Source organism: Atractosteus spatula, chromosome 6, assembly GCF_055471065.1.
Source record: "Atractosteus spatula isolate fAtrSpa1 chromosome 6, fAtrSpa1.hap1, whole genome shotgun sequence".
Taxonomy (NCBI): domain Eukaryota; kingdom Metazoa; phylum Chordata; class Actinopteri; order Semionotiformes; family Lepisosteidae; genus Atractosteus; species Atractosteus spatula.
This window is the reverse complement of record NC_142711.1, coordinates 40792387-40812596: the sequence shown is the minus strand read 5'-3', so window position 1 is coordinate 40812596 and position 20210 is coordinate 40792387. Positions and strand designations below refer to the sequence as shown.

At 36.2% G+C, this 20210-nt stretch overlaps 1 protein-coding gene across 1 annotated transcript; it reads left to right on the top strand.

Moving 5' to 3' along the window:
• The first annotated feature begins 370 nt into the window (after positions 1-370).
• arl8 (ADP-ribosylation factor-like 8) lies at positions 371-19731 on the top strand. The gene is made up of 6 exons (XM_088919385.1): positions 371-910; positions 6730-6790; positions 10699-10846; positions 15786-15869; positions 16089-16240; positions 19078-19731. Exons 1-6 carry the CDS (start codon positions 865-867, stop codon positions 19124-19126), a joined length of 540 nt encoding a protein of 179 aa, XP_088775511.1. The 5' UTR covers positions 371-864; the 3' UTR covers positions 19127-19731.
• The last annotated feature ends 479 nt before the right edge of the window (positions 19732-20210 follow it).

Below are 20210 nucleotides of genomic sequence, written 5' to 3'. Positions count from 1 at the left end.
AACATGTTACATATTAAGCTTGTTACAGTAAAATAATAAAAACGTTTAAATTAAGAGTGGGCTAAGGATTTTTATAACAATATTGTAGTTGGACAGCTTTTGCATGTTTTAGAAACAGAATTTTTCTTCATTGGGTTCTAAAACTGAACACAATAAGGACAATAAAATTGTGTCACATAAAGATAAAAAAACAGCAAAGAATTCAAGTGGTAACAGTACGAAGGGAAAGGTTTCAATAAAATCGGAGAAAAAAAGCTGGTTACGTCAAAATTCCACTTCTAACTTGTTTAAATTCAGCTTTTTAAATGAAGTGATGTCACATCTGTGGGCTGTCTGATACAGTGACGTCACCAGCCTGTAACCCGAAACCTGGTGGGGGAGGGTGGAGGAGTTGAGAATTAGTGGCTCTGTTGTGGTAGAGGGCAGGTAGTGATACTTGTTTTGTGTCATTGTGGCAGCTGCAGAACGCTGTTGTTACTTTTATATGCATATTAAACTGTTATTTTCAAGAGCGTGTGCAGTTTAGCTAGGCTGCAATAGGTTTGTACGACTCCATGTAACAGGCTCTATTAGACACAAAACGTAATGCGCAGCGTAGCGGAATCTCGTTAAAAGCCGAAGAAAAGCCCTCTCCGTGTCGACTTGTGTGGGATGTGGAGTAACAGATTCCCCAAGACAAAGGTTTGATTTCACAGGGGAAAAACGGGGCTTCGAAACACAGGCCCTGACAGGGAAAACTGTCCTAGCTTGAAGGATAGGGAGCGAGCAAACATTTTTTGTGTTGCCTGTGAATAAGGACACAACTGTCTTCTGACTAGTGTCGGCATTGCTTGCACAAGTATTTTTTTTTAATTTGAACAAAAAATGGGACTTATTTTTGCAAAACTCTGGAGTTTCTTTTGTAATCAAGGTGGGTTGTATTTCTGCGATTTCCCTCACGTTTCTTAACGCATCGAAGTTTTAAAACGCATTAAGTAGTCGTTTGAAATGTTTCCCGTCACGGTTTTCAGTGCATTTTCTTGTCACATGCAGTTGTTTTCTTGTGGTCGAGCGATGGATTGCAAGAGCTTTCATGAAGCTTAGTTTACTCTTGGAAGAGTGATTGCTGTACTGACGGAGTGAATCTAGAACGCGTGAGTTCTAAATTTGCTAAATAAACGGGTTGAATCTAGAACTACTAAGGTTGGGACTGATTCAACTTTCGAGTGACTTGTGGATTTCAATAACGCATGCAATAGCGAGCGTTCTTTTAATCGGCTATTTTCAGATTATATTCAGATTATAGTTTATTATTAATACATAATATAGATCGTATGTTGAATGATGACTGGGAATAATGTAAGGACCTATTGTTTCACATTTCTTTGTTAGACTATTCCATATAGTTTCACTGTTCCTGTTCACAGTGGAACTTTTGGCCTCCTGTACTCTATATAGAATTTTGTCCGGCGGTTAAGATTCTTAAAACTCAAATGGTGAAATCTGATAATATAGTCTCGGTAAACAGTAGAACGAATTGTCTCATTCCAAGATAAACTTTGAAAATAAGTTCAGTGTAAGGCACCAATACCAGAAGTCCTTGTCGTGAACGTGGTCCTCCGTCCCGTATCAAAGACCATCTTTTTGACCTTGCTACAGGTCGGTGAAGTGTTATTGGTTCCCTAAAATGCATGTAAAGTAGTGAGAGTTAATGGTATAACGTAAAAGAGACAGCTGAGAGGGTCTTGGACATCTACAACGCACGCTGCTTATGAATATTGAAATCAGTATGACTTCAGCATCATTTTCGAAATGCATAAACCCTGCTAATGCTGAGTGTGCATAATAAACTTTACATTGGGTTGTGCTGCCTAAGAAACCTGATCCTGTTTTTGCACTGTACACGCTTTGTGTCAAAGGAAAAATATTTTCCACCTGTACAAGTGGAAAACTACAACCAGCAGGTGCAGTTGTCTCATATAGACAGTTAGAAACACTACTGTCCATTCCAAAACTGAGTGTACGTTTATGGAGTGAAACTGAAAATTGTTTTGGACTAACCATTTTTAAAACGGAAAAACCAAACATTTCTCTGTAACCTGGTGTAGATGAAACTAAAGGCTTATGGTATGGTTTTTAAACGCAGTGTGAGTAGTGGCACAACTTTCATACTCTGCACCAAATGTAAGTATGATATATTAAATGTTTGTATGTTTCAGGGGTTCTGTTGCTTATAGCACATCTCTGTTGAGCAAGAAAAAATGTACTGAAGAGATCGTTGTAAATAAGGCTTTGTGAACTGCTTCATCGGATGCTTTATAACTTGTGTGAACACCCCGAACACAACTTTTTACTGGTTGCAGAGTTTGCAAACAGTAACTGGTTCCTTGCACAAGGAAACAGATTTTCATATTTAGAATCTGGGAACTAAGTCGGTTGTTCTGGATCAGATTTTGCAATGTTGTTTTGGCCTGCTTTGTTTTCATTAAGTTTTCCCATTAAATAAAAGTACTAACTCACCTCAAATCATCCTTTAAAACTGTTTAAAAATCTGATAAAACAAAACTTATATAGTTTAAGTAGATATGTTTTTAGGTGAGTTGTCTGTACCTGGTATGTCTCTAGCGTTTCCTCACATTCGTAGCAATATTTATTATATGCTGTGCAGTGTGACGTATATATTTGACTTCCACTTTACACTGTTTTAAAGCGTATGTTTAAGTAGCACTTTCAGTGGTAGATACTAGGAGCACAGAAGATGCTGTGCAATTGCGGTCTTGCTTGTTTTCTGTTTTTCTGCTCCTCCATCTGTTTGATTTACAAGCTGGAGGCCTGGAAGCTAAAAGGATGTGACAGACGGCCTGAAGGTTAGATCTAATCAGTCACAATAGACTGTGAGAAGGCCTTTTCCTTCCTCTTTGTTTCTTTATTACAAAGTACAGTCAAAAAGGAGCCCCTGCAACCCCCATAGTGAGACAGGCCACAAAGGACTGGAGCCGCTTCCTATATATATTGTAAATCTGTTCCTCTACCCTCCATTTTCATTTCCTGTCTCTTTTCTGCATCTCGAGGATTAGCATTGTTCTAATTGATTCAAGTGATGGGGCAATGGGTAAGACGTAATAAAGTTGATGTGCAATATTTACCTTGACTTAATTCAAGAATGTTATGATGCTGGTTGACATGTCATCTTGTGGTGATTATGCGCCCTCATATTTTGATTTTGAATGCCTAGCATTGACTTCCTTAAAACAGTGTTTTAGACAATAGTGTACTTGTGCAGCCTGTGTTATGTATACGGACAATAAAACAACGACGTTTCTGAGGAGAAAACAATATACAGTTACCCTGACTAGACAACGGGCCTTGTCATACATAGTGAACTGGAATTCATGCAATAGGAATGGGAGATGGAACTGATCTGAAAAGAATTAAAATTTGAAGCATTTCAGAACTGTATCACAGTGTTTCTTCTCTTATTGTTTTAATCCCACATCTGCCATCCAACTTGCTTCTTTGCCAAACACTTCAGTTTATAGTACGCAATGAACAAGGGTTGTTACCATATCCCTTTCTCTTAAAATTATATACTGTTCATTGAGATATTTCCTATTGTAATGGCTCTACCTTTTGTAATTTGCAGTGTGCTTTAATTGGCTGTTCATTAAAGTGACAATTAAGAGATTTACTTTCTAAATTTGGCAGTAGAACAGAACATTGTGATTTGTACAATACAAAAACACTTATTAATCAGCAGAGGATGCCTCTGATCAAACAACAGAAAGTGTTTTTTTAGATCCTTTGAGCTGTAGTACACGTGAGTGTGATGAGATGTAACTTGGAATCTTTAGAAGTTCCTTACAAGTCAATATTGCAGTTTAGTCTGCTAAAATTCACTTGATTTTGTGGTTCTTGGCTTGATCCCTGTGTGACAGTTAAGATTGCTTTCCCACAGTATTATGTGGGCAGCACCTTTTTGGAATGCTATCACTTCTGAGTAGTCTTTCTCAAGGAAACTCAGCGAATACTGAGAAATCAGATTACCAAAAGTTTGCTAGATTATCTATCATCACTAGGTAGTGCAGGCAATGAGTGCAGGCTTGGTAGCAGTACTGCAGGTTTATTTCCATTCCTATCCCATGAAGAAAAAAAGAATTGTATGTGTTTATTAGAGAAAAACTCAATAGGAAGCCTACTTTATCTTTTCAGTTTGTGTGGTGAAAAGATTGTAGTGCTCAAAAGACCCTGATAACATAAAAACTGCAACTCTGTAACTCTTCTCCCTTATCAAACAGATGCAGTGTACCAGTATTGTTATTTTGGGTACATTTTCCCAATGTTTGAACATTTTGTTCTACTTTAAGTAGAAATCATAACTCAAGTCGTATTATCCTTTTTTATTAAATATTTCTGTTGATGCAAATTGCTTTTGTGGCTCAGGAAAATGTCCTGTTTACAGTTATGGTTATCAAAATCCTTTTTTGTCATTAAGTGATTTTTTTTCCTGTCCCAGTTCTGCCAAATATAGAGAAATTAATGTTAAGAGTTGTCTTTGACTTAAAGTTGCAAGCAAGAGGAAGCAATTTGTCCCATGTAGTTTATGGAGTTAGTAGTGATTTGGTCTTAGCTCTCATCCACATGTTTCTTGCCAAAACCTTTACCTTTCAACATGGCTGGGTAGCTTGTTCCCCACTACCCTTTGTGTAAAAAGTGTTCCTGGCCCTTAGCTTTAAAAACACTTCACTACACTTCTCCTAAGCTTTCATTTGGATCTTTTTAATGTTGATTTTGGTCATAAGGTTCATTTTGTGAGTGTCTTCAAAGATTTAAAATATTCGAGTCAATTATCTTCATAGTATTTTCTTTCAAGACTTATTTTCGGTCCTCTTAGAGAAGAACATTCCTTTCAACTTAGGATGGGAGCCTGATTTTGCTAGGATGTTCAGTTTTAAAGGGAGATGGAAAAATGTGAAATGGTTTTCTTATTGTGCAACATTCTTTTATCCTATTGTAGGCCTTTGCATAGTTCACTTATAAACCTAAAATGGTGAGTTTGTGTACTTCCAGTACTCTCCGACTTAAATTCTGCTATGCATTCTTTGCCACAAGCAGAAATAAAACCTTTCTTCTTACTTTCCCTGTTTTGCACTATTTATAGTGTGAAACTTCCTACACTTACATTTTTAAAGTGTCTGGAATGAACTTTTGAGCCAATCAATTGAATCTTTGGAATCTTTTAACAGTCTCCTGCAAGAGATTCCACAGTCATTTGATGTTAAATAATCCATTGTTTGTAGTGAACTTATATTAAGCATTATTTATGCATCTAATTAAAAACTAGTAAGTTTCCATTCACTTTAAACCAGAAATATTTTGTTTTTGATATTTGTTTCTCAGTAATGATACAATCTTTTTGGAAGTTATTCTTTGTCCGGAATGCAGTGAGTTATGATCTTTATCTTAAATAAAACTAAATCATCTTTTTCCTTATGTGTAACTGGTGGATTCACGGCAAGCCATTTGACATTTCTTGGAACACTGATGTATTGCATGTAAAATGTTTTAATCGAGATTGGCTTGTTTTGTAGATATTTTGACTGTTTTAATGAAACCAGTCCTGTGCCTTTCATAATATGTCTGTCTTTAAGAGAGTGGATACATTTGAGAATATTATGGCCCCACCTACGTATTTGACAAGGCAAGATCTGTGAGTAGTCTGTGAATACTGGCATGGTGTTGACCCACTTCACAGTTGAAATGAACCTGTATGTGGTATTTACTTAAGTTTACATGTAAATAACTGCTAATCCCGGGCTTTCTCTGAATAGCTCAGGCATTATTAACCTAGGCCACCATTTCTTTCTGTAATTCTTACTTTAATCCCTCTGTATAAAGTTGTCTAGAATAGCTCTACTGTGTGTGCTCTGTATACAATAGATATGACTCTGTTGTTGTCATTTCACAATTACCTGTTGTAAACAGTTGAAGGAATTTTTGTTAATAGAAGATATGAAATGTCCTTCAGGCACACCGAGTTACCAAAGGGTTTATCTCAAGATGTCCCTGTAAAACAAAGATTGGACCAGTTTTAGAAAATGAGTACCACGCATTATGCATATTTCATATAAGTGAAGATAATACAAATTAACAGCTTTACTTCAAGAAGTAAAAATGTATAGAGTGATTTCTGGTTGTTCTGAGAATACAATATCTTGTTGAAGCAAGTGTAGTCTCGTATATTTCTAATCTCTTTCATTGACTCTTTTATAAACTTTGAAATATAAATTGCATTTCAATACATATATACAGTATGTGTATATGGTTGAATTGAATCTTGGTTAAAATAGTGTTAAAACACTGTTTGTAGTTCTTTAAACTAAGCAAATATTAGCTAATACTGCATTGTTCAATCTCAAATTTCTCACAGTTTATGTGATAAGGTGGTGCAGTCCAAAGCACAATATATTCTGTAAGTGTTTTAAATGGTATTTCAACTGGCTGAAAGCCAAAATGTTCAATATAGATAATTCTTATAAGAACCAGGTGATGTCTCCGATTCCAGACATTTCAAATAAAAGTATTTTGAAAGATCAGACTATTACATTAATGCGTTATACATAAAATTAATTTTATTTTGTAGCTCTCGTTTGTATAATTGATCACCCATGCTTATAGATGTTCCTGTCGAAGTCCATAATTCCATGTTCACTGCTATCAAAATAATTTTTGTCTTTTTTTTTCCTGTTGCAGAGCATAAAGTGATCATTGTAGGACTGGATAATGCTGGGAAAACAACAATCCTTTACCAGTTGTGAGTGGAGCTTTTGTAAACTTTTATGATGAAACTGAAAAATCGCTTCTTTTGTGTTCTGTTTTGCTGCCTGTGGGTGATTAGATTTACAGTTGGAAGGCAGATATTATGTATTTGTTTTTAGCCAGGCAATGCACTGCTATCTGCTTTACTCTCTAAATTGTGCTCACTTATTCTCTATACTCAAAATCGGTTCCTGCTTAATTAAAGTCTTCATACTTTTTATATTGGACTTTTCATAGTCTGAAGGCACTGTACAATAAAAACAGGTATACACAAATTAAGACTATAAATTAAGCAGAATTGAAAGGTAGGTAAAGTGTTTTGAGACTGAATTTGAAAGTGCTGGTTGACATGCAAGATCTGTTACGTCCTGGGAGATCATTCCACAGTCCTGGAGCAACAGAAAAAAAAAAGCATAGTCTCCCAATTTTTGTAGCCATCTGTGTTGGGAACTAACAGAAGGCCAGATTATGAACATTTAGATTTATAAGGAGTTAATATTTCGCTGATGTACTCATGAGCCAAACCATTCATGCCCTTAAAGGCAAGCAGCAGTATTTTGAATCATATTCTGGGGCCATTCTATATAAAATCATTCACCTATTGAAATTGCACCTTTTATTTAAATGAAAAATACCACAAATGTTTGCGCATGGGATAAATAAACCGATTTTTGGACTGATTTAAACCTTTTTTGGTTCCCCAACTGTACTGTAATACATTTGTATATTACATCTCTCAGTAATAAATAGTAATCCTTTTTTGATCAAGGAACAATTATTAGATAAAGCTATCCTAATACCTCATGACTTGGATAGACTGTGAAAACAGCATGAAGTGATACCAGCGTATCAGGGTAAATTGGAATGCCCAGTTGTTCAAAGGGAACTGATGTTACCATTTGACTGTATAATGTAGTGAAAGCTGTGACCACAGCCCCAGTGCAGATAAGTGTCTGCATAGGGAAGCCTTGACTAAGAATGACTGTATTTGGTTGCTTGATGTAAAATCGTGCACATTTTAAATTCTTTTTCTGAATGAATAATTTATTTTATAACATGCTTAATTTACTACATTTCTGTTGTGCTTTTCATCTCAATTGAACAAAAGCGTGCAAACGTGAACCCTATTGAATGTGAATGCTTAGTTTTCAGAAGTTTATGGTGTCGATCACGCAGAAGCAGTTTTTAAACTGGCAAGGGCATTTAAACAAACCTTTGGGAATCTGTGTAGCGCTTCAATATAATGTCTCGACATGTTTTTATGTCTCCCATGTAGAGTCACTGATTTACATTTTGGGAAGTTCTTTCCATCCCAAAGCACTTCAGATATAAGAGCTGGCCCACTTCATCCATATCCTGGGTGCCATGCAGAAACCATTATGCACAGGAGTCTTCACTTCACACTAGAACAGGTGGAACAATGAACAGTCATTGCCCAAAAAATTGAACGAGATCTTTCAGGTGACCAGGGGATTCACGTCTAGAACAGAATTTAGGAATGACACAAGGGATATCGCCTGTCTGTTTTCATGCAATGCTAAGGGTTTTTTAATAACCTTTTCAAAACAAAAGTCAGGACCTCAGTTTAACATCTAATCTGAAGGAATATATTGTACCTCCTATTGTCACAATGTCCATGGCTCAATGGGATGTTGGTTTGGAAATTCTAATCGAGAAAGAGTGCCAGCTAGTAGCCCACAAATGTCAATTACAGCAACAGTCCCATCTCAGGACTGGCTAGGCCCAGCATTGCTTGTCGTCTGAGGTCTGATCAGGTCACGCAGGAGGTCGTAATGCTGCTGGTAAAGTATAACAAAAAAACTAATTTAAGCTGGTTGTTATGTGTACAAGATCTGTTTTAATTTTTTTTTTACTGATTTCTGTAAATCATATCCCACTCACTTAAGACATTGACAAATGAAGGAGATGCCAAGAGCTACTGAGTTCTAGCATATCAAGCCCAGCTAAGAAACTGCTCCGTAACCATTTAAAGTGCTTACTGTTTGCATGGTTTCCATTTGTCATGTAAACTTCAGACTTCATATTTTTAATGAAAATCATATATTTTACATTTTTTGTTATACCATTCCAATTGAAAATTGGCAGTGGTTATCATGACTCAGCTTGGGGCTTCAGCCTTACTGCAGAATTGGCTAGTGACATGGCGATCAGCCTTTGCTCAAGCTAGCACCTTTACCGAGTCAACAGGCATCCAGTTTGTTCTTTTAGTTGCGGACCAACAGTCCAGGTTTGTTAGAGCAGATATAGCCAAAGGTTCATAACTATGAAAAGTGACAGTGAGAGTGTGCAGCGTTTATTTATTCATCTAACTTCCTAACTGATATGCTAGTATTTGCTGTGCTGTTGCAGCTATAGGAAATTGTGAAGATGGTATGACACTCAGATGTGAAACATGCATTCCTGTAGGTTTTCCAGGGATGTTGGTAAAGTGTAAGTTTTAAACTTTTGAGAACATGCACATGCAGCCCTTCTGGCTTGTTTGGATGCTGGGAGCTTATTGATTTCAGTATCACATCCAGATTTTTCTAACAAAAACAGGATTCCAGCTTCAGCAACATAGTTTTAGTAACCTGTTCCACACTCCCATAACCCTTTGTGTACGAAAAGTAATTTCTGTTCCATTTTAAATGCATTTCCCTGCAGTTTTCTTTTGTTCACTGTAGTTCTTGTTTCACTGTTGAGTCCACTGGTTTGATTTTGTCAATGCCACTGAGGGTTTTGGGTTCTCACATAAGGTCCTCTTGTAGTCTTCTCAGTTCAAGACTAAAAAGGCTATTTTCCTACTCTTGTCATTGTGGTGCACTTCTAATTATAAAGCATCTCATTTTTAGAAGGAGACGGAGGAAAAACAGGAAGCTATTATTTACAAAACCTTCAGTTCAAATTCTTAAATGGAGTTCAGATTGCTAAAACAAATGTTTTGAAAGCCAACCTAGTAATTTGCAGGCACTTTGGGATTTAATTACCATATTTATGTTAAGTATTAATGCATGTTTTGCAAGTATTACCTTTACACATATGATTAACAGTTCTAATATTTAATAGCTTTTTAAAAAGTGTATTTGATTATTTTGTCAATCTTGTTTTTTTATCACCTTTGTTTCTTCATGGTGTATACTTTGTTCCAAAAAGATTAGTGTACCACACTAGAACAAAATGCTTGCCACATTGCAGGGAACTGGATAACCAGCTTATATTTGTTTTGTATATAGTTTAACCATTATTTAAAGTTCTTATCTCTGTTTTTAGTTGAATCATCAATGGCCAGATGGAAAAATCTGTAGAAGTACTACTTTCTGCAGAGAAAAACTAGTTGCTATGGAGTTACTAGCCATATTGCGTGCAATAAATGCACAAGTGTAGTGTGAACAATATGTAACCTAATGGCTTAAAATTATAATTGGCATGTAGTATTCAAGTGTTAAACATGTTCCTATAAGGAATAAAGAGTGTATTTGCCTCAGCTGTTGTTGGCTGTTGTACTTCAGTTTTTAAAGTGATGAAGAAATGAAGAAAATCTAATCAAGTCATTATCTCAATAAGCTGCTAATATCAGTTTTAGGATAATTCATGGTAAACCCTAGCTGACCACAACCCCTTTTAAATCATCACTGTGAAGAATTGCAGAAAATATATGGGAAAAAAAATTTAGCCTCACCCCCCAAAGAAAAGTTGGGGATTCAGTGAGCCATTTGGAACTCCAACAAAAATAACTGACATTTTAAATGTTGTTGCAGTTGGCTCATTGGTAGGTCTTAAATCATTGTATTGTATTGGTAAATTACAAAATTCCAAAAAGCTGCCATTTGATTACTAAAGATATAATACTTTAAATGCTTTACATAAATGTTTGATTTGTATTTTTATCCATTCGTCTTCTAGTTTGATGAATGAAGTTGTGCATACATCGCCTACAATAGGAAGTAATGTTGAAGAAATAGTGGTGAAGAATACCCATTTCCTGATGTGGGATATCGGCGGGCAGGAGTCACTGCGGTCATCATGGAGTACTTACTACTCTAACACTGAGGTACTGGTTCCTCATATGATTCCTTCGGTTGGACAAGATACCTTTTGGTTTGCCACCTTTACTCGTGAAAAAACATTTTCTCTCAGGGGTTCTCATTTTTTTTCTACAAATATTTTCACTGCTTAGCTGCCTACTCCAGTATTTGTGTTCTATAAAGATATCATTAACATTGTAAAAGTTCATTCATTTTTAAGTTATGTTGTACTGAGTGTTAATTTGTCTAGGTGTGTTTAAAACTGGTTTTATTCTTGCTGCGCGGGGGAAATTGTCACTGCAGCACCTTTTCTCCTGACACACATGTTGTCTAGAAACAAAGGTGTTGTTAAATGTGGCACAATAACATAAATGTTTCAGGCTAAATCCAATCCTCAAACAACCTACTAATCCCAAATTACAGATCAGGCACTTATTGGTAGCTTCAGTCCAGTTGAAATTTGCTATTACATTCTAAGATTGTAATTTGCAGTTGGTGGGGTGTGTTTTTTGTGTTCTAGACTAAATGAGAAAACTGCAATTCATATGGAGGTTTCATTTTTGTATAAAACATTCATTTTTGCAGTCTAGCATACATCATATGATACAGAACGGTGATTCTATTTGACCAGAAGATCAGTGTAGGAGGAAGTCAGTCTGCCTACTGGCACAAGATACATTTTAAGGCTAGTAGCTCTTTTCCGAATAAACATTGAAAACTGGTACACCCATTTGTGGATAGTGCGATACACAATTAGTGGTCATATGCAATTCCAAGAAAGTCAATAGTCTTGTTTGAAAGCAGTAATTATGTACATAGTCATTAGCAATTACTGAAAACACTACCTTTACAGCAGTGTCAGTTTTCAGAACATCATAGTAGTGAAAGCCAATGCAGTTCAAGTTGGGTAAATTGGATTTTCAATGTACCTATCTTTGACATACTGTATTTAAAGGAACAAGTAATAGGTTTATTCCATGCTGAAAAGAGAAGAAAGTAAACACAATGTTTCAGCTGTGGAGCCTTCTTCGGGTGTGAGCTCATACCTGAAGAAGGCTCAATAGCTGAAACGTTGTTTACTTTCTTCTCTTTTCAGCATGGAATAAACCTATTACTTGTTCCTTTGCAGCCTACGCATGCTGACGCAGCTACCCACCTGAAGTACTTCATACTGTATTTAACACTAGTTAGAATACAGTGAATGAATACTGGTTTGCAAAACATAATGGAAAGAGTCCATAAATAATGTTTACTAAATAAATTAAAGTTACTGGAATTCCAATACTGTAGAAGTAGCACTGAATGAAAAAGTACAAATGTATTATATAATTATTAGATCTGATATTTTAAAGTTGGTTTTGATCCTTTAATAAGTTGTTTGCCGTTTCATACAGTCATCTGCAAAGAAATTGTGCAGACTGTTCCAAAGGTCAGGGTTATTTTACTAGTGAAGAAACTGAAGAGATAGTGTATGTGTAAACAAGACATTGTATGCATTTCTGTCTGCCACATTCACAGTGGTTATGCTTGCGATAAACAATTTGTAATGTTGGTGGCAGTGTTTTCTGAAATTCTATAGTGTGAATAATCCCAAATAGATGTTGTCAGAAGGCAGAACAAAAGTTTTGCTAAGCAGCATTTTACTTGAAGCCTAGCAGCTGCTGCTTTCATTCAGAGGACAAGTGACATTAAACCTGGAGGGTTAAAAGGTTAGTGGAACAAAGGTCTATCAGTGAGAAAAGGTCAGGTCTGATTTGAATGATGTTCAGAAGGGTGAAGAAAGCAGACGAGCAGTCACTGCTGCATTGGGACAGAGTAGATTGTTCAAACGTCCACAAATTCCTTGTTCACATGCCATATTTAGGTCACATTCCTAGTAGTGTTGAATACATGGAGTGCCTTGCAAAATTATTCATTCCCTTCCATAGAAGTTCCATTTTGTTATATATGCATTTTTAAAGTAAATATTTAAATCAAAACTTGAGTGCTCAGGCTGAATGCTTTATTAGGTGGAAGTTAAATTCTGACAGATTACCACGAAAGTTCAAAAGATAAAATGTTGATTGAGTTTTCACCCTTCTTTACTATACTTGTACCTGACCTATACTTGATTAGGTCAGGTATATAAAGTAACTTTCACAAGTCACACAGTTAATTGGGCTATGCATACAATGATAGTGGTTCTCATGATTCCAAATAAATACATTTATCTCTGCAAAGTTCTTCAGTCAGGTACTGAATTTCAAGCAAAATTCAACCGTGAAGGCAGCTTTCAGAACATCTCAGATAAGGTTGTAGAAAGGCATAGATCACTAGATGAGTGTAAGAAATTTAAAAGATCTATGGACTTTCCCTTTGAGTATGGTAAAGCTGATTTTAGTGCAAGGTATATCATACTACCAAGACAATGCCTAGATTAGGTTGTCTCTCCTAAATGCCCAGTCTGGAAAGGATAGGGATGCCACAGTATGGTCAATGGCAACTTTGAATAAGCTTTGAATGTTCAGTGGCTGAGATGGGAGAAAGTATCCAAGGGTCAAGCATATCATAGTAACAATACAAAACTGAGTCTCACTTCCTGCATGCAGGATGAAGCAAAGTAAGCAGGGCTTGAATTTTGGCGCAGAGTTTTTATTTTAGTTACAAGTAACAATTTTAGTTATTTTTGCAAATCCAGCTTTTATAATGTTAGAATTTCCCACATGCATTTATTGGCAAGCCCCAAGTAGAATTATCCTAAATGCATGATTCAAATAGTGACTTTACACTATTTGTGGGGTTGTGTTGCACATCTCGCATTTATTATAGGCAGATGAAGAGTACATTTTGGTTTGGAATCGGTTTAGTTTGTTTTATGCAAATAATTGAATACTTGTAAACTTGATCAAAAATGGAGCATTGGCGGAAAAAGTCTACTTCTGAAGAAGGGAGTCCCAACAGAAAATAGCACCTGACCCTGAAAAATAAAAAATATACCCATGGCTCAGAATGGAAGCTGCTTACTTTGCACCATGTTTAGTAGTGTAGGGTTTACTAGCTGATGATACAAAATGTCTACATAATTTAGACATTAGAATGATATTGCTCATGACAAAGCACTCAAAAGTGCGAGGAGGAATCAACTAAGAATACCATGACTGGTGCAATTGCAGTTGCAAGCTGCACAATCGAATGTTGAGGAAGAGGTTAAAGGGCTACTTAAAGAGGCATACTATGTTACAGAAAACCAATTTACTAATACAAATTAAGTTTAACCTGTGAGATTCATGCAAGAAATGGAGTGACCTCTTGTGAAGCATCTTAAGATTGACGGATTGAACTAAGGAAGCTATCTGAATGACAAAGTTTTGTCAGAAATGCATCAAGAGTTAGATGCCGCTGTAGGGACAAGTCCTGTGTTTTCCTAAGTGTTGGATAAGTCCACTGATATAAGTAACAGTAAGTGGCTCATTACCTTTGTAAAGGTATATACACAGAAACAAGGTTTTACACTGCACTCCAGATTACACTGCACAACTCACCTGCTTGCCTTGTGGAACAAGTGGAAAAAGTTCCAACAAGACTTAAGGGTAATTTTTTTCAGCAACTCTGCTATAATAAGCAGCAAGCTTAATGAGTTGCAGAAAGAACTAGAGGAGACAAGTTTACTCCAGCACATACAGTGAGGTAGTTGTCAGTTCAAAGTGCTGTGTCAGTTGTGTGCAGGTCACTAAAATACTTGAGATGTGCTAGAACACAGAGCTGCCTCCAGCACTCGGGTCTAATTTCAGCAGGGCACTTATAAAGTGGAAAGAAATGAGGAGGAGAGAGAGAATAGGAAAAAAACTGAGGGAGACGGGAGAGAGATTGAGGAGAACAACAATGTATATAGTTGAGAAAGAGTGAGCACCTGACGCAGATGGAGAGGAGAAAGCATGAATAAGGAACAAATATTGTCCTTCTCAGTTTTTTTTTCTTGTGTCTTTAATGGAGAGGAGGTTAGCCCTAAAAGACAGATCAGCAACAAGGTAGGACTGTATTTGCAATGAACATCTGGAGCTCAGCTTGTGTACCAATTATTTCAATACACTCGTTTCATTGTTCTGCTATTATTCCCCACCCCAAGATGGTTAAATCCCCCCCATTAGCTTCATTTAAAGGGGGAATGCCCCCTCATTTTCAAAAATGAATTTCAAGCCCCGGTAAGTGATAATGAGACCAAATGGAATTTTTGGTTTTCAATTTTAGTGCAAGCATAGCATGTCACCTAGTCAACACCATGTGTACTATCATGCATGATGGTGACAGCATTTTTATAGGGTTGTTTCTTTTCAGGGACTGCAAACCTGTTCATATTGCAGTCAAAATGCATGGAGCAAACTGCAGGCAAATCCTCAAGAAAGTCTATACTCAACACTACACCAAGTGGCTTAACCAGGAAAAAGTGAATGCCCTTGAATATGTTAGTCAAAGTCATGTCTTCAAATTTGTAAGATTTGTTGGATAATTCCCCACCAACCTGACAGACCTTGAACAAGTTTGCAAAGAAAAATGAGTGAAAATTGCACCATTCTTATCTATAGAGATAGTCTTAACCAAAAAGACTTTCAGCTGTTAATTGCTGCCAGACGTACATGCACAAAAAAATCACTTTTTTCCAACGGATGTTGGTAATTCAACAAAACAGTAAATCATTGGGGTTAAATACGATTAAATAGTTAAATACTATTACCAGGCACTGTATAAATCAGAAATATAATTTGTAAGTAAATAGCCTTTTTGGGGTAAAGAGTGGTATAATATATGTAATATAGATTTATGTAATATTACTGTAAACTTCTCTTGGTCATTTTAAATAAGTGTCTAATTATTCATATAATTTTATGTGATGTATCCCGCGTCTTCAGAGACTGTGCATGGTATCTACTTGGTTTCAGAAAACCATGACATGAAGCAGTTGTTTATTGTAATTTGTTTTTTTTTTAGTTTATCATCTTAGTTGTAGACAGCACAGATAGAGAGCGACTTTCTATCACAAAGGAAGAATTGTACAGAATGCTGGCTCACGAGGTATGTGCTTTAATTTTTGTTTACAACTCCAAAAATATAATATGATTGCTCTGAACTGCAAATACTACTTACATAGCTAGTTGTCGCCAAAATTATTCTAGAAGTATGCTTTAAATAATTGAATTGAATGACTGATTTCTGACAGTTTTAAAAAAAATATTCCTGTGATGGTGATACAAATTAAGCCTTTTCTGGCCTTTTATTCTCATTTTTTGTCAGGATCTCCGAAAAGCGGCTGTTCTGATATTTGCGAACAAACAAGACATGAAGAGCTGCATGTCTGCTGCTGAGATATCTAAATACCTCACTCTTAGCTCCATCAAAGACCACCCTTGGCACATTCAATCTTGCTGTGCTCTTACAGGAGAAGGGTAAGTATGCATGAGTACAATTGCAGTACTGGAGTGATTGTGAAAAACATAACTGACAAATCTAAGGTTTGAGGATTTAGGCATTTTTTATTATGCATTTAAGTGCTTAAGTAGAGATTCCCAAGGTTTTCAAAATAGTATACACGGGTGATTTTATACATACCATCATGGCTTTTGAAATGCTTTGCATGAGAATTAAACAGGATTCTTGATCATTCAGGTAAATTTTTGCATTATCAAGAAGTTTGTGTGAGAGCTAGCATTCTATTGCTCAACGTCCCTTCAAGCTATATATCAACGTATAAATATATGAAAGGCTTCAAAAGCAGTTCAAAATAATTTGAAAATGGGCCAGTAGAGATAATGATCAATTCTATTTTATATAGTGCCTTTTAAAAGGCTTCTCAAAGTGCTTTACAGTAAGAAAAAAACACTCAAGGAGAGGAGACCGCAGGATTAACCTAATTACAACAACAGTTTGGAATGCAGTAGGAATGTAAAGGGACAAATGGAACAAATTAAGTAAAAGCCCTTCTAAAGAATGTTTTGAGTCTTCATGCATTCTAAAGATAGACTCACCTTTTTCAAATGGTTAGGGATGGAACGAATGGGTGATATTACTTAAATCAAGCTATTTCAGCTTATTTTTAAGTTCTGGATAGTGTAGGGCAAGTGTCCACCTCCTTGTAATAGCAATCCTGAATTAGTTCAGATGTAATCAGTCTCCAGCAAAATCACACCATGTTAATTGGACTGCATCTGTCTTAAATGGGTGGTGCTTCACCAAACACTGTAATTACCAGAAATGTGTCTGGTGCAACCAAGGAGTTCATCAGGAGAAAAAGGTGGAAAGTGTTAGACTGGTTAAGTCAATCTTCAGATTTAGTCGAGTTGTGCATGTGTTTTGCATGTTGAAGAAACAAATTTAAGTCAAAACCCTGAAGGACAGACAAAACCTCAAAGCAGCTACAGCATAGACTTAGCAAAAAAAACCCAAATATATTACTCCATGTTTAAGCTTGGTAGGTCTCAGATTTCATGCATGTTTTTGGCCCCAAATTGATATTTAACCAAATTGTCTGAAATGTCCTAGTACTTATCACATGAAATCATTAGGTTGAACACAATACATTTGGTTTTAGTATGATCAAATATATGCATAAAAATACAAAGAAATAAACTCTACTTAAATTAATCTCATTACAGATACAAGTTTGGACAGGGCATTGTATATTAAGCATCTAAAGAATTTTAGGATTTAACTGCAACAAAAATTCTAGCAGGAGCAGTGATATTTTATTGAAGGGGCATGAAATAGGTAAACTCCTTATGATGATTAACATTATTAACATTGTTGATCAACAGAAGTTTACTATGAAATTCAAAGGTGTGTTGGAAGAAATACAAACTATACCTCTGTGACATAAGCTGTAACACCCCCCAGCCCACCCCCCCAATAGAGCCTGGGCATGCATGTGCGCATTTGCCAATTTACTGGTCTCTAAGATTCAGGTTGACACCCGAAGAAGGCTCCATGGCCAAAATGTGTTTTTTCTTCTTTTTTCAGCATGGAATAAACCTATTACTTGTCAATTAGTTATAGACCTCTTTCACACTTTTAGTGCTTTCCAAAGGTGATATCACATTTAGTGCTTTCCAATCTGTGTTCTTGTTGGATACCAGGGCTTTAGTTTGAACTCTTACTGTAACAACATTCTTACGAGCATTCACCTAGATGCTAGTCTAGTTTGTGTTATTTAGCAGATAATCGATTTGTCCTCAAACCTAGTTATCCAAATGTTTAGTTAGATTGAGTACTGGCTCCTGTAGAGACCAGTGGTTAATCCTGTACATTTTTGCTATCCATCAGCTTTAGAGGAAAAGACACAGTCCTATAACTGGTGGCTGACCTCTGTCTTAATCTTTTTCATTTTTGTCTTCTATAACATAGAGTAAAATGTTTGGCATTTTAAGCTTATTCTTTTGGTGGCCACCTTCAATGGATAAGTCTACTTGCACATACTATTGCTGCATAAGTGTGCCCTCACTCATTATTCCACTAGAGGGTGCCTGTTGCAGTGCTACTGTATATGGTTTCTGGAATTATCTTCAGTGACTGCTGCTTAAACTGCAGTCTCTTTTCGAAATTGAAGAGAAAACTGCTTTTACTTTGCAAATGTGTTCTTAGTATTAGCTGTTTGTAATACCCAGCAAATAGCCTTTGCATTACTTTGTGATTCGCCATTCTTTTTATGTGGTGTACAAATGCCAATTTAGATTTGTTTGATCAAATTTACACTTCACCTTGGAGAATTACAGTTATGTGCATATAATTGTTTGCATCCAAATCACATAAAATCTGGCAAGAAGGCATTAATTAAAATTGTGAATAAAAATGTCCAGCTTGCATATGTTCTGTTCCTTGTATTTTGTTTCCATGAATAACTCCTGTCTGGGGTATAAAAATTGTCTCCCCTGCTTAACCTTTTGATTTCACTCAGTGTGATATCACTGTTGGACCAAATTGATATAAAGTTGCTTAATGTGCACTAAATCAAAAGCACTAACTCGGGGCTGGTATGTGGTAGAATGGTTACTTCTAATTTCAGGTAGTGACTGATAGTGTATATTTATGTATCGTTAACCCTATTCCCGATTGCCTTAAAAATCAGTTTCTCTAGTTCTGCTTACTTTTACTAGTTTTAATTGCCACAAGGTAGAAGTTATGTAATTCATCGTAGAAAGTAGCTTTTCTGGGGAAACATGAAAATCCCATAGGAAAAAGGGTGTCCAAATGTCAATTCACTACATTTTTTCCCCCATTTTATTTCTTTCAGCCTGTGCCAAGGCTTGGAATGGATGACCTCCAGAGCTGGACTAAGATAACTGTTACACAGTGCCCAAGACAGACTGCCTATTGATTCTACCTTGACAGACAGTGTTCTGGTACTTGTAGCTGCAGGATTGTAGCTACTTTTAATTTATCAACATGAACCTCTCCAAGCAACACTTGAATGAAGTGATGCTCCACTGACTTTATATGACCATTTTTTATGCTGGATGGACATTCTAACATACTTCTATTTTCCCCACAAGTGTTAATCAAAGGGTGGTGCTCCTGGTCAAATCATGTTGCTGTTGCATTTCACAGCCTGTGATACTGAACTGTTACATTACACCTGATTTGGAATTCAGGCATTATCTGTTTTAGACAGCTTGTGTTAACCTTTGTGTGCTTCCTTTGACATCTTTTTGAAGATATTTGTATTAGAATGCATTATAATTTTGAATTGCTGTACTGAAGCCACTCAGTGTGGGGGATGTTATAGAAGCTTTTCATTGATAAACTGCTCAATGGTAATATGTATATTTTTATTTATTTTTTTTTATTTAATATAAACACTCACTGGAGAGGGGCTGTATAAGTATTGCTTTGTTTTATATGCTCATTTAAAAGAAAGTTTTATTAAAGTCCCAGAAAAATAAAGAAATTACAGTGACATTCAGTTCATTCCCGAAACCTACAAGCTATTGGAAGTGAGCATGGGGCCTCTCTGGATGCCAAGTGTGTTTGAATATTCAAAGGAGAAGATTGAACACCCATGTTATTGTGCCTTCATAATGACTACATATTTTTTGTACCCTGGGATCTTGAAGTAGTTTTTAATGAATGGAGCATTTTACATACATTCAGAAGTAATTTGCAGGAGATGTTACTTTGGTTGAACAGAGGAAGAACAGATAAGAGGCACCGTCATGAAAATACCACACGTGGTAGCCTTTTGTTTTTCTCCACATGGTGAAGTTCGGTTCTTACTACCCCCATGTCTATTAAAAGACAGCACTCAGTTGTTTCAAACTTAAACCTTGAATACCATTTTAGTGCATAGAAAATCCGTCATCCAGTTATTGCCACTGATATGCAGCCATTGGTGCTTTAAGTACCTTTCCAACTTGCTTCTCAGTTTCC

Excerpts from the sequence above, each read along its gene's own strand:
- arl8 (XM_088919385.1), top strand. The coding sequence starts at position 865 with ATGGGACTTATTTTTGCAAAACTCTGGAGTTTCTTTTGTAATCAAG. Across the intron at positions 15,870-16,088 it reads ACAGAATGCTGGCTCACGAG|GATCTCCGAAAAGCGGCTGT; the intron begins GTATGTGCTTTA and ends ATTTTTTGTCAG. Across the intron at positions 16,241-19,077 it reads TGTGCTCTTACAGGAGAAGG|CCTGTGCCAAGGCTTGGAAT; the intron begins GTAAGTATGCAT and ends TATTTCTTTCAG.